Here is a 16,003-nt window from a genome sequence, read left to right as displayed (position 1 = left end):
TAGCCTCCATTAGACCTTTTTAATAAAATATTTAGTTTATTCAATTCAATTACTTCTTCTTTACATTATGTTTTCCTTTTATTATTTTAGTTTAATTAATCCAATGATATTAGGCTAATCCCCCCATTAGAGAGAGTGATTAGAAAGCCTAATGAGGAATAGATTACTTAGTAGAATTATTTAATTGTCTATGTATTTCATTGAGTTTAGTTTATTGTATGACTTCCAAAATAAGCATATAGTAAATTAAACTAGGGACTATTATAATTAAGTCGAGAGACTTGGTTGTAATAATCCTACATGCTAGTAATAATGAATATAGAGATGTATGTTGTTGCATGGAATGATAAAGTTTGAGGCTTTAGGTTAGATCATTATGTGAAAACCTAAAGATGATCTCTTTTCAATGAATAATTCTATTATTGCTTGAAACTAATCATTAGGTGGATTGATTACCCTCTTCTATAACTTTCTCTTCCATCAAAACCCTATTTCTATTAGTGTAATTAATTTAGATTTATTTGAATCTGTAGTATAATCGTAGAATAGAAATCTCTTAACATAATATTACTCTCACCATTGTTTTTTTGTGTTTGATTAATTGGATTTTATTTAGTCTTGATAGATTAAGAGTGGAACAATTCCGTACTCTATATATTACTTCATTATTATTTGATAGTAGAAATATTGATCTAAACACTTGTTTAGTTGATTGATTATTTGTGTTTACGCATAAATAGTTAGTTTACATAAACTTGTCAATATCAAATGGCACTGCTGCCGTCTTAAACTCGTTCAAGACAAGAATTCAATTGCTTGAATCCAAAGGGCAATCCCCCATTCTGTCATGTTTACTCTATTAGAGTTTGTGTTAGTTAGTACGTAACAATTTAATTGTGTTTCATGTTATCATATCATCTCTACAATATTTCTATTACAGATACTGCCAATTTTTGCCACGTTTTTATAGTAAATTATTTCCTTATCTCTTTACACTTTGAGGACAAAGCGTTCGATTGTTTGGGGGTGGGATAAAAACATTTGCAAAAATTAGGCACTTTTGGGATGTAAATTACACAATTTTCTTTATAAAATATTAAAAATCATAAATATTATTTATACTAGATGCTTAGTGATAATGGTATTGTTCCCTTCTCCATGATGATATTAGTCTAGAAATCTCACGTAGTACTTGAATTATGATTTAATTTTTGAAACTTAGATTAATATGTAGGTAATAGTTATTGCATATTTTCACGAACATCTTGCATGAGCATCCATGATTGCACTTAACAGTATTTTTCTGAAACCTAGGTTAGAGTACTTAATACATATCCTGTGAATATCTAGCCAAAAAGCCCATATAAATTAATATATGTGTGATGACACAAGGGAGAAATCAAATCCGAGTAGAGAAATCACACATCCACTTCCTTGATCACAACATCATATTCTAAGTGAGAATTTAGGCCATCTTTGGATCGATATAGCTAGAAATTCACACCTATATGAAATTTATTATCCGCTAATCGCCCCACTGAGCCTTTCATTAGCATTTTCACAAACCACAAATCCTTAAAACAAAATAAAAAAAATAAGAAAAGAGAAGAGAAAAACCTATGTAAACAAAAATTAGTTAGTTGTTTCGAAAGAAAAAGAAAAAAAAAAAAGAAAGTTTCCAAAAAGAAAGAAAAATAAAAGTTAGAACTCCAAAATTAGAATAAAAATGAGTAAAAAGCCAAAATAAGGGCTACGTATGGAGCAAAAAGTGTAGAAACAAAAGAACAAGGTTTTCTCTAAGTTTCAAACTTTGCGTGGACGAATATTCCACAAAACCAACCACCTCCAAATTTCAACAAACTACCAAATACATTCAAACAATGACAAAAACAAAGATAAGGTACCTATAACAATCAGAACAGAACATTAGTTCCATCCCAGTTTAACCAAAATTACCAAAACCCACCTATCAACAACCAAAGAGACCTAGTTCCAGTTACACCATCAACTAGTGTCCAAACAGATAAGCCCACCGGGATAATGCTATCTATCATGCAACAACAAACTCAAATCCTTGCATTTATACAACAATCTCTAACCTTGTTAGCCCAAGACAAAACTCAGAAAGGTGTGTTCCCAGGAGAAGTTATTCCAAACTCTAAACTAACAAGCACAATCTTTGAAGCAACAAGTGACGTAAACAAATCTGGAGCGCTAAAAACTCTTTCATGATCATCCTATCTACGAGGATTAAATCCTCTTTTCTTCGATGTATTCCTTTCCCATTCCATTCCATCTTCTGCTTTAAAGGGAATACATCAATAAAGTAACCAGACCCTCTACTTGAAGTGTATGGTTGTAACTGCCGGAGCCTTGAGTCCACGTATACTTGCATATTCCTTCATCCATGGAAGCCAGAGCATTCTGCACCAGTACATCCACCAGCTCAGGCAAACACAAGGAGTCATTCTAGCAGCACAGCAGACCCTCAGAGAGGAGCAATAGACTTTCCAATAAGAGCAGCAACGTTTTTAGCACAATGTCATTAGAACACTACAGAGCATTAGAGACGCACTCCCGCATAATGATAGACACCTAGGACCCGACGTCTAAGAGAAGGATCTTCTCGACGTCGTGATGAGTCACACACAAATTCTAACTAGACAGTTCCCTAGCATCCATATAGTTGGACATTTTTCCTTTTATTGTATTTTTTGTTGTTTTATTTTTCTTTTTTTATGACGTTAGTATAATATTCTATATATGCTTGTTTATTTGTTTTTCTTATGGAATTTGGTATGAGTAGAAGGTAATACAAATACATCAAGCCAAAAAATTTCATTTTTCTTTCATGCATTTCATATGTTTTCAAAAATACAAAACCCAAAAAATTCATAGTAGAATAATTATCCCTAGGACAATAAACCATACATTTCTCATTCTATATTAAACAACCCATGCCCCAAACTTATTTAGGGTGGCATATTTTCATCATGAAAAACAAATTACAGGTGTATCACCATTTTTGCTCATGTTTCTATAGTAATCTTTTTCCTTATCTCTTCATACTTTGAGGACAAAACATATTTCTATTTGGGAGTGGTATAATAACATTTTGCAAAAACTAGACATTTTATATAGTAGATATAATAATATATTTATTCCTTTCTATAATTTTGTTTTCGTAAAAGACCAAAAATATTTTTTTGTTTAGTACTAAAAAGTTTTGTTTCCTTTTTCTAGGATGAATAAAAAGTTTAGAAATCTCATTATAGAAATAGAATAAAGATTCGTTCTTCGAACTTAGACTAATATACGTACAATAGTTTCTGCATCTTTTCATAAATAATATGTATCAACATTAGATTGTATATAACAGTAAGTTTCCAAAATTAAGATTATAACAATTAAATTCCATATCCTGTAAGAATCTAGCCAAAAGCCTCATCTGAATGATTATTGAGTGATAACACAAATAATGTCTAGATAGAAAGACAACACGTCCATTTGCTTGATTACCACGCCATATCCTAAGAGAGAATTTAAGCCATTTTTGGATCGATATAGCCAAAATAAACGTTAAAAACCCAAAAAAATAGTTTTCTTCTAGTTATCCCTTTTGAGCCATCACCATTTTCTAAAAGCCTTTTTATTCTTTACTATAAATTTCTAACCCGTTACAACATACAATAAAAAACTTACCCAACTGACAAGTTGAGAATTGGATGGATATCATAAAAAGAGAAAAAAAGACTTTATACAAAAATAGATTAGTTAGTTGTTTCGAAAAGAATAGAAAGAGAAGAAAGGAAAGAACAATAAAAAACCAAAACTCCAAAAAAATCAAAAGAATAAAAAATCGAATCTCCCAAAAGTTCAAAATAAAAAAAGAGCTGATATCAGAAACAAAAACAAAAAGAAATAAAAGCAAAGTTAGAACTCTAAAATTTCAAAGTCATATGGAGTCACAAAAAACCAAAAGATTAAAGAATCACAATTCGGAAGGAAATAACAAAACGAGGTCCTTCTCTAGTTACAATTATCTTGAAGACCCAAATTTTCAACTTATTAAATTTTTGTCTTTTCCTTCATTTTTCTTTCTGAACCATCACCCTAACCCCGTAACTCATAATAAAAGATCTCTAGCTCAATTAAGAATAAGACGCATGGTGTGATTGCGCCATTATCCTTCCTATTTGACATGTGTGAAGAAAAAGATTCAACTGAGGGTGAGGGTAACAGACTAGAAATGAGATGTCTTTTACCGAGTGTAATCTTCATCCTCATGCACAAGTATCTCTATGGAATTCAAAATCTCTAGCAGAAGTACTTCACATTTTTCTCAATAGAAAAACTTACATTGTATTATTGGCTCCTTTTGCTGCATTTATAACTACCGTATCAACAAAGAAATTGACACATTCCCACTTCATTATGTCACACCATGCCATACTCAACATGAAAGTCACACTATGTCAATTTGACCATTCTCAATACGTGGTTTTACTGACTTATATCGCAAGACGTACAAATCATCTGCGACTAAATCCACAATCTCGTCTCCGCTGCAAACAAAAGAATTTGATTAGTGAAGGTAAAAGGTAGATGAAGAGCAATGAGTGAATTTGATAGCATGTTACCTCTCATCCAGCTGGAAAGCTCCAAGAGATCCCTTGCTCTTACAGAATACAAATGTATCCAACTACGGCTTTGGAGCTGAAATTCCAAACAAAGTTCATCAGTCTTTGTACCAACAGGAAATTACCAGTCATGCACGAAAACCAGTAAATATAAGCAATATCCATTTCCCAACTGTGACACATGAAGCCAAACAATTCAAAAACACAATCCTAATCGTGAATCGTCAAAAGTCAAATCTTTGAGTATAGTCTGTATGGAACTCTTGGTTGTGGAGCCAGCAAGTTGCATAAGTACTTCCTGGTTTACTTTTGGCTCATTAAATATTCCCAGTTGTAAGAATTTTCTCAAAGCGATTGTACTTAATAGTGCTCACAGCTTTATGTGAGTCCTTGATGAAATGCATAAGCACCTGTGCGTTCATCAAAACCCAAGTTTGCATTGCACCAATTGTTGACAATGCACTTTAAGACTTTGAAAGTAAAATCTCTCTCTATATACAAACCTAGTTCATATTCAAATTAAATTTTTAAAATTCCCTTCTGATATTAAAATATTTTCACCCAATAGAAGAAAATGGAGCTATAATAGTGCTTCAACTCGGATACCATAAACAAATTGAGATGTCTTCTTGGCTAATGTGCCAACAGATAAATTATAAAGTAAAAAAGTTAAATTTATATCAAGGGAAACCTGATTCAGTGGAACCTGTGAAATTTGCCTCATAAGCCAGGTGAGACTTACAGCTAAAAAATTAGAAACGTAGCTGCTAATATGGAATTTAAGACCAAGAAAGATTGTGCTCTACATACTTATCCACAACCAATCGTGTAACTCCGTAAAATACTAACTAGATCCAGTCATACGACTAATGCAGCTCTCTGATTAAGTGATGAAAGGTAATCACCGTAGCTGAAGACGTTGATCCTTGCTTAACTAATTTTTCTTAAGGTGCTCTTTTCCTACGAGTAAAAGTTCCCTTCAATTCAGTTGAATGTCAAGACTTAAGATATGTAACTCCTCAATAAGGTTACACGGACTTGGGTGACGTAAAAGAATATGAACAAGTCTACGCAACTTTATCCACGCCTAGCTTGTCTAAGAAGATGCAGCAAGCCAGTCACAACACCATAAGGTATAGTAAAGAGAGGCTTAGGCATTGTGTATCCTAAAGTTTGGAATGTGGATGCACATTGTGGCTTCGTATTCAAGATTGCCAGTAATGAAGACACAATTATCTTAACATGCATATCTGGAATCTTATGATAAATAAATATATATAAAAAAATAAAATAAACACTGTTGTTAATGGTGTAACCAATGAAAACACAACAATGAGGATATTCTTCATGTTTTCTCGCCGCCGCAACATGAGGACTGTGACAGACTGTAAAGAGACAGAGAAGAAAAAGAAAGTGGATTTCTCTAGCAAAAACAACAAATCAGCCATTTCTTCCTTATCTTTCTTTTTCTCATTTTTTTATCTTTCTTTTTCTCATTTTTTTCCTCTGGTTTTAGGGATTTGAAATGGGAAAATCATTTTTTTCTCTTTTATCTTTTGGGAACCTGAATTGCAAACATTGTGCAATTCCTTACAATTCCAGCGGTTAAATTACCGATTTCAGTGCGATTCTGTGAACTTCCCATTTGACTGGGCGATTTGACTCTTTAGCCTGTCAACTCGATCCGAGTCAAACAGTTCGTATTGGGAATTGTACAATTTTAACACCATTGCTTAGTGGTAGGTAAGCCAGACAAACAAATATACCGCAAGTCTACAAACCTTTTCTTTCAATTTGTTGTTGTTGTTGTTGTTGTGTATCAGTAAAATGTGATGTGTGTGGTTATATATATATATATATATATATATATATATATATATATATATATATATATAAAATCATAAGTCAACTTTATAGTATGAGATATCCCACTCAGATACAACAAAGGGAAAGACAAATACAATATCAATACTAGGTACAATATCGATACAGTATTAATGCAATTTTTCTTTCAATTTGAATACCAAATATATAATCTGACCCCAGCATATCACACAAATTACTTGAGACAAATTTGCTCCCTCTTGGTGCTCAAGGATGATGAATATTGTCTCCCAAGATGGAACGGATTTGGCTCCAAAGAATGTAGCACTAAGGGTGAGCCCCGCAGTAGCTCGTAGGCAATGGGCCTAGGCACTCACTCACGTACGTGTTTTTTACTCTTAGGCCGTTATGTTCCCATCATCCTCCCATGCAGATAGGATCTGAATTTAACCCCAGCCCCCTCCTTACCTCCAAAAAACAAATAAAAAAATAAAGGGAAGATCAACGTATTCGAAAGTCTAAAATTTAAACTAATTTATTTATTTTTCCATCCAATTTAACAAGGCTATCTTGTGAGCAAACATTACAAAATGAGATTTCCTCAATTTTAAGTTATCTACTCTTCAGCTGAATGCCATAAAATTTTCCATAATTAAGTATATCCCTTGTGTTAACTTCCATTATTCAACGAAACCAATGCAATATTCTGTGCTGCTACATACTAGCTCCTAGCCCTACACTAGCTACTAGCCCTCGAAAGTCTTAACATATATTATGATTTGTGAATGCATTTCTCCATTATCTTTACCCAGAAAAACAAAATTAGAATAAATAATATTCCACATTCTTTTTATTTTCTTCCACATTCTTTTTCTTTTCAGGAATCTTCTATTTTCACAAAAATGGGAAGATTCTCCTTTCAGGGAATTTTTTTACTTCTACAGAGCATCAGAGCCTATATAGTAACAAGTAAAAGCTGCTACAGTTCAAAAGAAAGATAAAAAGTGAATTAGACTCACTACCCAAAATGAAGCAGGAAGGTTAATGCTCAATGTACTATTGCACAGAAATAAAAGCCTTCTACTTACATATTTTTGGCTTCGATGGCCAACTTTACTTGAGTCTTCAAACCGGCATAAGAGAAATTACAATCCTTATGCTGTTTCATTGAAACCTGTAAAGCAGATCAATTCTGAGGTTACATCCGACCAGAATTTTGAAAACATACGAACTTTTACAATTCCAAGTAATTGAAAGGGAACAAGTTGGCACCACAATGCAACCATTAACAGGAAAAAGCAATTGTGAGGTCTTGGATGATCATAATCAACAAAGACAAGTGCAAAAGGACGTCTCAAGACACAACTTACTGAGAATTTTATTGATTGTGAGTTTCCTTCACGAGCAAGCTGCTCTAAAGCCGAGCCACCACCCTTTCTCATGTCAAGGCCAAGCCATCTCGCTGTCTTATCATATGCCTCACCAATTGCATCATCTATTGTAGTCCCAAGTTGTACATAATTGCCAAGGTCACGTGCAAGAACAAGGAGGCTATGTCGACCTAAGGATTAAACAGTAGATATTATATGCCAGCTTCATGCTAGAATGAGCTTCACAATAGTATAGAAAAGCATAAATAACTTCCTACTTATAAGCTACTAGCCTAATCAGTCAAAATTTACTACAGTTTCATTAATAACTCTGCTGGAATTCATAAAGGAGTGTTTCTGGTAAGATTGTAAGAACATATCTTTCGTTAAATTATATGATTATCGATTCATCAGATATATAGATGGTTAGCTTCCTACATCCATTAAAAACACTTATAAATAGGTTCTACAAGTATAAGAATTGAAGGCAACTAGCAGAGAATTTTTTTCCCAGACGAGCGATTGCAGGTAATGGACACCCACATTTAGTCACTTTTGCTCCAAAATATTGCAATTGCCTATTTCTTTCTCAAAGGAACACCAATAGTCAACACTCAACACTATGCACAAATTATTCCCCCATAAATGTGAATTAGAACAAACTCCCAGACTGGTCAATGGAGATTGCATAAATCCCCAAATCAACATTCTTCATAACACAAGTTCACTCATAAATTCCTGTACAAGCTCGAAACACAAGTTATCCATCAAAACCTTCACATTAAGGAATTTGCGTCTATATTAAATAACTTTCTTATTTCCTTTGTCAAAAGAAAATTTTACTAGAAATGGTCAGCGAAGTGGCATTTGGTGATGGATACATGCAAATTAATAATGAGTAAATACAAAGGTGTACATTTATGCACCTGAAATCAGAAGGGTCAAGAACAGAAATTGCAGCTTCCTCTCAACTAACCTGATACAAATTTTAGCTTTTTATGACAATGGCAGATGGAAATTTAAAAAATGATTTACCATGCTTTGCTCTCAATTCATAAACAATAAACGAAAAATCCCACATATGAGTTCTTCTGAAGGATTATTTGCAAAATTGTAGTTTTCTAATTCGTGTTTCTCTCCTTAGTTTCCAGCCTTGGATAACTATTTACTTGAAGTAATTTCAATTCAACTTGGAGATATCTACAAGCAAGACCTTTCATGTGATCTACGTTGTAGTCCAATATAGTTAAAATGTCCTTTCCATGTTAAATTCATGTAAAAGAGTAGATGATCTTACATGGAGATCAAAATTAAATACCTGGCAACAAGAGCATGTGCTTCCATGTGATGAATTCCTATAATAGGTAGACTGAAGCTCCCAACAAGTTTTTGAGCTTTTCGGGCACCAACTGGAAAATATAACGAAGATACTCAATCACATAGCAGAATTTCAGAGTATATCCTTTTGTAACAATAAAGAATAGATTATATGGTAGAATAAACGAAAAAGTTCGAGTTACGTCCAATAAGCAAGATCCAGCTTCTTAATCCAAAATAAGTTTTTTAACACTTACACATTTTCTTTCTTACTGTAGATTCATCACAAATTCAATATTTCATAACTCTAAATGTAGAGCTACATAAACAACTACCACCACTTTTAACTAATTTTAACAGTTACCCAGACTAGAAAACTCACAAAAGAATCCAACTTTCAAGAAGTAATAAACAGCAACAGAAACTGTAATTAAAACAAAAGGTTTCAAGCAATTAATTGAAAATTTTGTAATGTACCAACACAATTCTAAGGGTTTCATGCCAAACTCGACATAACTAAACCCAACAAGAAATTCAATTTCTCAGCACATCTCTCAAACCCTAACCCCAAATCCAACATATCAAAACCAAACGGAGAGATGCAAAAGAGAAAATGAGAAACCCATACCTTAGAGTCTCAAGGAAAAGGAGATGCAGCCCACTCACCCAAGAGGTGGAGGAGAGAGGAAGATATTAAGTAGAAATTAGGATTGGTGGAGCGTATTTTTGTTGAGTACTTCTATGTCGCAAGGGTTTTGTTGCTTAAGACCTTCATTAACGTATTAAGGTTGGTCCTTTTGGAGTACCAAACCAACTAACTTGAACAACCCTAGCAGATCGACAAAAAAAAACTAATTCTCATTAGTCATCAATTAGAATTGAGAAATAAAGAGAAGAAAAGGAAGAAGAAAGACCTCATCTGGCTACTGGCAACGGAAGCGGCGGCGAGAACCGGCGAGCACTTTTCCCCTTTTGTTAACTCTTTTCTTACTCTAAGCATCTGGTAGTTGACCACTTGACCTAATTCTAATGAGCGCGAGGTGAAAACAATCCCGCTAAAATTTTCACCCTGTTTTCCTGGTCTTAATTTTTCTTTTTAGAATTTAACATCGGTCACACTTTCCCATCCGTTAGTTAATATCTCGATAAACGTTACAAAATAATTCGGATAATTTACTAACGGTTAAGTAATTTTATAATGGGATTCTACCTGTTATTAATTTAGTAACGGATGTATATGTGTTACAAATGAGAAATTGCAATTGTTAGAAAATCCTTGTTATGGTGTAGTGATACTCAAATGACGTCCAAAGAAACCAGGGTCGATTGATCACGCTTGTCACTTACTATCACACCATCTTATTCTTAATTGAGCTAGATGTCTTTTATTAGGAGTTACGGGGTTAAGGTGACGGTCTAGAAAGAAAAAATGAAGGAAAAAACAAAATCTGATAAGTTGAGAAACTGGGTCTTCAAGATACTTGTAACCAGAGAAGAACCTCGTTTTGTTCTTTGCTTCCGAATTATGATTCTTTTAGCCCTTTGGCATTTGTGACTCCATATGGTTTTAAATTTTAAGAGTTCTAACTTTGTTTTTGTTTCTTTTTGTTCTTGTTTATGATATCGCCTCTTTTTTATTTTAAACTTTTGAGAGATTCGATTTTTTGACTCCTTCGATTTATTTTTTTGAAGTTTTGGTTTTTGATGGGGTTTTTTTTTTCCAAAGCAACTAACTGATCTGTTTTTGTACAAGGTCTTATCTTCTCTTTTTCTGATATCCATTCAGTTCTCAACTCGTCAGCTGAATAAGCTTTTTATTGTGTATTATAACAGGTTAGGAATTTATGGCTAAGAATAAAAAGGCTTTTAGTAAATGGTGAAGGCTCAAGGGGGGTAACTAGAGGAAAATTTTATTTTTGGGTTTTTAACGTTTTATTGGCTGTATCGATCCAAAAAGGGTATAAATTCTCTATTAGGATATGGCGTGGTGATCAAACAAGTGGACGACACGTGTGGTCTTTCGATCTATCCGGACATCCTCTGTGTCATCACTCAATAATTATTCAGATGAGGCATTTGGCAAGATTCTCACAGGTTATGAAATTTAATTGTTCTAAGCTTGGTCTCGGAAACTCACTGCTATATACAAACAAATGCTGATGCATACCATTCATGAAAAAATGCAGAAAATATTGTACGTATATTAGTCTAAGTACGAAGAACAAGTCCTTACTCTATTGCTATAATGAGACTTCTAAACTTTTTATTCATCATAGAAAAATGAAACAAAACTTTTTAATACTAAATAAAAAAATAATTTTGGTCTTTTTCGATTTTTTTTTTAGAAAGGAATTAATATATTATTATAACTATTATAGAAAATACATAGTTTTCGCAAAATGTTACTATACCACCCCCAAATAAAAATATGCTTTGTCCTCAAAGTATGAAGAGATAAGAAAATAAATTACCATAGAAACATGAGCAAAAACGGTTATACACCTGTATTCTGTTCTTCATGATGAATATACGCCACCCCCAAATAAGTTTGGGGCGTGGGTTGTTTGATATAGAATGAGAAATACATAGTTTATTATATTAGGGATAATTATTCTACTCTGAAATCATTTTGGGTTTTCATATTTTTTAAAACATATATGAAATGCATGAAAAAAAAAATGGAAAAATTTGGCATGATGTTGTATATCTGTATTACCTTCTACTCATACACCAAATTCCACAAGAAAACAAATAAAACAAGCATATAATATTAAACATATAATTAAACTTATACTAAATGTCATACACGTAAGAAAAAAAAGAAAAATAAATATATCCAACTATATGGACACTAGGGAAATGCTTAGTCAAAATCCGTGTGTGACTCGTCCCGACGTCGAGACGATCCTTCCCTTTGATGACGTTGGGTCCTAACATGTCTATCACTACGCATGAGTGCATCTCTAATGCTCTGCAGTGTTCTAGTGACATTGTGCTGAAAACATTGTTGCTCCTGCTGGAAAGACCGCTGCTCATCTCTGAGGGTCTGCTAAGCCTCTAGAATCACTCCTTGAGTTTGCCTGAGTTGGTGGAGGTACGAATGCAGAATCCTCTGGCCTCCATGGAGGAAGTGAATTCCATCCATGGGATGAGTGAACTATTGAGTGGTATCTTCAGCGAAGTATTGCACTTTCTCAGTAGGGTGTGCTTGCTCGGCGGCTCTGGCGGCAAGTGGAAGCCAGAATTTCTAGATGCAGTGGGAATAGATAGGACCTGTGGTGTGGTAGTGTCCTTGACCTCCATTAGGTCGTCTGTAGCCTCTAACCCCTAGTATTGCATGATCCTGGTGACCAACACTGGTAGAGGGGCAGTTGACTTCTTGGGTTTATAGAGTTGCTCCCTAACGAAGGTGATGATGCAGAAGCTATTCTTCTGCTCTTGAAGACCCCATAGAATGTGGAGCATCGCCTTTCTGATATTAGAAGGCTTGGCTGAGCCTAGCAGGTTGTAGGTTGTCCACTGAGATACTGCCAACTAATTCCTTCACAGCAAACTCTGGAATGCGCAGTGAGACTTAGGGTTTTTCACCCCCTCAAGAAGAGTCTCTACCATCATCACATCGATGGTCTTGTTGTCTGGGGAATGTTTTGTCTGAACATAAGCCTTCATAGGAATCCCCAGAACTTCACTCACCACCTCCTTGGTGAGCTTAAGCGAGCGACCATCCTTGACAACCGTGATGCGGTCATCCTCCCCTCTAAGCATATGATTATAAAATGAAGGAGTGAGAGAGAGAGAATAAGCTACACCTTCCAACAAAACCAAAGATTTCCATCCTCTTCTTCTAATCTCAGCCTTGAAGTGCACTTCAAATAGATCGGAATTGAAGAGGTTTTGAAAATTTTGCTCCGGCACGATTTTAAGAACTCGAGCCATTTAGAGTAGGGATTGATAAAATTGGTGTTTTTAGTTGGAATGGGGGTTGAAAATGGAGCAAGTTGTGAAAAAATCAGGTGGTGGTGTGTATGGGTAAGCGGGTGGTCGCGAGCTTGCTTGGGCGGCTAGGGTTTGGGATTTTTGTGAGGAAGAACATGAATGTGGGGTGGTTGCATGGGCTAAAATAGATTTCGTAGCATGTGCCTTGAACATGCCTTTTTAGTTAAAATGAAATTTTGGCCCAAGCCCAAATGAAATCAGGAAATTTAGATCTTGTCCTTAGTGCCTTGCTAACTTCAAGAGCTGATCTGCGCTTCGTTACTCGTCCGATCTTGACCCGTGAGGTACCAAAACGATCAACATCGAAAATCCAACACAACAGTATAGAGTACACTCACATCTAGCGGTGGATAAAAAAAACAAATGAGAGAAAGGAATGAAAAGGAACTGTGGGGAAATATGTACAAACAACAGAAGGAAAATTTTATTTAATTAATATTTTTTTGGGTTTTGAATAAGTTTGACTGAAATTTAAAAATGGTGGGTCATTTTAAGTAAGATTCCCAAGACTTTGAAGTTTTTGAAAACTTGAGTCAATCCTAACCAGATGGTTGGATTACTCTCCTCAGTCGTGCGTAATGTACTGGAAGATAACACGTGTAGACTTTATAAACAGAATTATTATGAGGTTGAAGATCAGGGCAAGTTGGTGTTTGACAGTTTGAGCACCGGCCTTCTCATAGCTCGTCTCTTACGTGCGTATGAACTTTTACCTAAACCAGGAATGATTTTCGGTATATGTGTCCATATCTTAAGCTGCAGTTCTCTAGGAAGTGCTTGCACACGATCATTGAAATTGATCTATCTAGTCTTGCTAGGTGGAGGGTTTTTATTGTTCACTACAGAAGACATTTTTGAAAATTTTGATTTTTTTTAGAAAGGGAGAGTTTTGAGAAGGGAAAATATTTTTAGAAGAAAGGGGAATTTTTTTGAGAAAGGAAGAATTTTTAAAAATTTGTACAATTTTGAGTATTTTAACATCAGATTCTCGAGACAAAATAGAGAGGTGGAAGCAAAAGATATAATTAAACAGAGAATAGTATCACTTTGGGTTACTCTATTTGTTTAATTCTCGTTTGGAGACGCCTCGTCTTTTTATTTATTTATTTATTATTATTATTTTTAGTTGATTTTCTCAAGCAAAAGATATCTCTAACCATATAGAGGTTTTGCCAAGAAGATAAAATTATACTTGAATCCGGTATCATTTTGGTTACTCCGGGGTGTTTAACTTTCATTTTTATATCCTCTAGTTTTGAAAACTATGGAGAGATGTTGTAAGATACTTGTACTTAAAAAGCTGTGATGAAAAACAAACTATAATAGGAATTCTCAGGCAACTTTCGTGTCGGCTCTGTGGCGAACCCAATCTAGACGGATAGAGCTTCAGCTATGTGAGTTGGGGGATTTACTGCGCAAGACATGGAATGTCCTGACCTGGGTGAATAGCTCGGTGATATAGGCGACCCTTAGTAAGCAAGGCCGATCTCAAACTGCCCCTAGATTGCTTTGTTCTAAGGGTTAGCCTATGTAAAATCCATTGCCCATTTTGTTTTTGTAAAATCACATAACTATTGATATATCGACAATCTAGCATTAACAGAACAAAGAAAACAACTGTTTTTGAAAAAAAATGTAAAATAAAGAAAAGAAAAATGTTCACACTTACTCAAACGACAAGTAAAATGTGTTTTACAAAGAATATGCGAGATATACGTGGACTAAGGCTTCGGCACTTACAACCATACACTTTAAATGGAGGGTCCAGTTACCTTATTGATGGATTCCCTTAAACAAAAGGTGGAATGGAATAGGGTAGGAATACATTGGAAAAGAGGATTTAATCCTCGTAGATAGGATCCTTAGGAAAGAGTTTTTAGTGCTCCAGCTTCGTTCACGTTACTTGTTGCTTCAAAGGTTGTGTTTACTGGTTTAGGGTTTGGAATAGTTTGACCTGGGAATACACCTTTCTGGGTTTTGTCTTGGGCTAACAAGTTCAGAGATTGCTACATGGAAGCTAGGATTTGGGTTTATTATTGCATGACAGATAACATTATTTTGGTAGGCTTATCTGTTTGGACACTAGTTGATGGTGTAACTTGAACTAGGTCTTTTTGGTTGTTACTAGGTGGGTTTTGGTAGTTCTTGTTAAACTGGGATGGAATGAATACACTGTTCTGATTGTTATATGTACCTTGTCCTTGTCCTTGTCTTTGTTTGAATGTATTTGGTGGTTTGTTGAAACCTGGAGGTGGTTGGTTTTGTAGAATGTTAGTCCATGCAAAGTTTGGATGTTGTCTCCATGGTGCATTTGGTACATTGAAAGCACATACTTCTTCTGGCTAAAGTGATGATAGGTTTGTGATAAAGGGACAAGTGGCATCTATATGATTTAAGCTTAGACAGAAATTGATTGGTGAGGTATTATGTTCATGATAGGATGAGGGGTTTGGTCTTTTTGTTTAGTTGTGAGGGCATCTACCTTTTTTGTGAAGGCTTCAATTAAAGTTTTGATCTCTGGATTATATTTCACCTAAAAAATATCACTATCCTTAGATGTACTGGGTTGGGCTGTTTTGGAATTGTTTATGTCGCCCTAATTGGTACTCTTTTCAGCTTGGTTTTTAAGAAATGTTAAGGCTTCGGTTGCACCTCTATCCAAAAAATTACCATCACTCATAATGTCGAGGGTTACTTTGTGTTCTTGGAGAAGAGCTTTGAAGAAACATTGGACAAGAGTGGATTTTTCTAGTTTATAGTGAGGACATGAATGGAGTAAGTCAGAGAATCTATCCCATGCTTTGAAAAATGTTTCACTTGGATTCTGTCTGAAGGATTATATCTTGCTTCTTATCT

The 16,003-nt window shown here is 34.7% G+C and overlaps 1 protein-coding gene and 1 non-coding gene across 10 annotated transcripts; one reads left to right on the top strand and one right to left on the bottom strand.

The window, feature by feature from the left end:
• Positions 1-3,989: 3,989 nt before the first annotated feature.
• LOC147516969 (putative tRNA N6-adenosine threonylcarbamoyltransferase, mitochondrial) lies at positions 3,990-10,244 on the bottom strand. Of its 9 annotated transcripts, XR_015211263.1 has the most exons (9): positions 10,066-10,225; positions 9,780-9,980; positions 9,153-9,243; positions 8,761-8,810; positions 7,835-8,025; positions 7,553-7,638; positions 4,641-4,716; positions 4,360-4,565; positions 3,990-4,192 (listed from the first exon to the last, which is right to left on the bottom strand). XR_015211263.1 is itself a non-coding variant. In XM_086589414.1 (8 exons), the coding sequence occupies exons 3-7, from the start codon at positions 9,176-9,178 to the stop codon at positions 4,680-4,682; spliced, it is 390 nt and encodes a 129-aa protein (XP_086445540.1). In that variant the 5' UTR covers positions 9,179-9,243; positions 9,780-9,980; positions 10,066-10,244; the 3' UTR covers positions 4,317-4,565; positions 4,641-4,679. The 9 variants fall into 9 exon arrangements, 8 of the variants coding, with proteins under 8 accessions (XP_086445540.1, XP_086445544.1, XP_086445542.1 ...); XM_086589414.1 differs by lacking the exon at positions 3,990-4,192 and having other exon boundaries at positions 4,317-4,565; positions 10,066-10,244; XM_086589418.1 differs by lacking the exons at positions 3,990-4,192; positions 8,761-8,810 and having other exon boundaries at positions 4,317-4,565; positions 10,066-10,224.
• Positions 10,245-15,897: 5,653 nt separating this feature from the next.
• On the top strand, positions 15,898-16,003 carry LOC147516968 (small nucleolar RNA R71). Its single transcript, XR_015214580.1, has one exon. It is a non-coding gene; the product is annotated as a small nucleolar RNA R71 (small nucleolar RNA).

This window comes from Coptis chinensis, chromosome 2 (genome assembly GCF_015680905.1).
Source record: "Coptis chinensis isolate HL-2020 chromosome 2, ASM1568090v1, whole genome shotgun sequence".
Taxonomy (NCBI): Eukaryota; Viridiplantae; Streptophyta; class Magnoliopsida; order Ranunculales; family Ranunculaceae; genus Coptis; species Coptis chinensis.
The sequence above is the reverse complement of the archived record's forward strand: the minus strand, read 5'-3'. Positions and strand labels throughout refer to the sequence as shown.

What these genes read in the sequence shown, in the direction of transcription:
- LOC147516969 (XM_086589412.1), bottom strand. Translation starts at nt 9,178, where the DNA reads ATGGAAGCACATGCTCTTGTTGCCAG. An exon ending in GCACATGCTCTTGTTGCCAG is followed by an intron (nt 8,811 to 9,152) that starts GTATTTAATTTT and finishes AATTTGTATCAG; the next exon opens with GTTAGTTGAGAGGAAGCTGC. An exon ending in CACAATCAATAAAATTCTCA is followed by an intron (nt 7,639 to 7,834) that starts GTAAGTTGTGTC and finishes TCTGCTTTACAG; the next exon opens with GTTTCAATGAAACAGCATAA.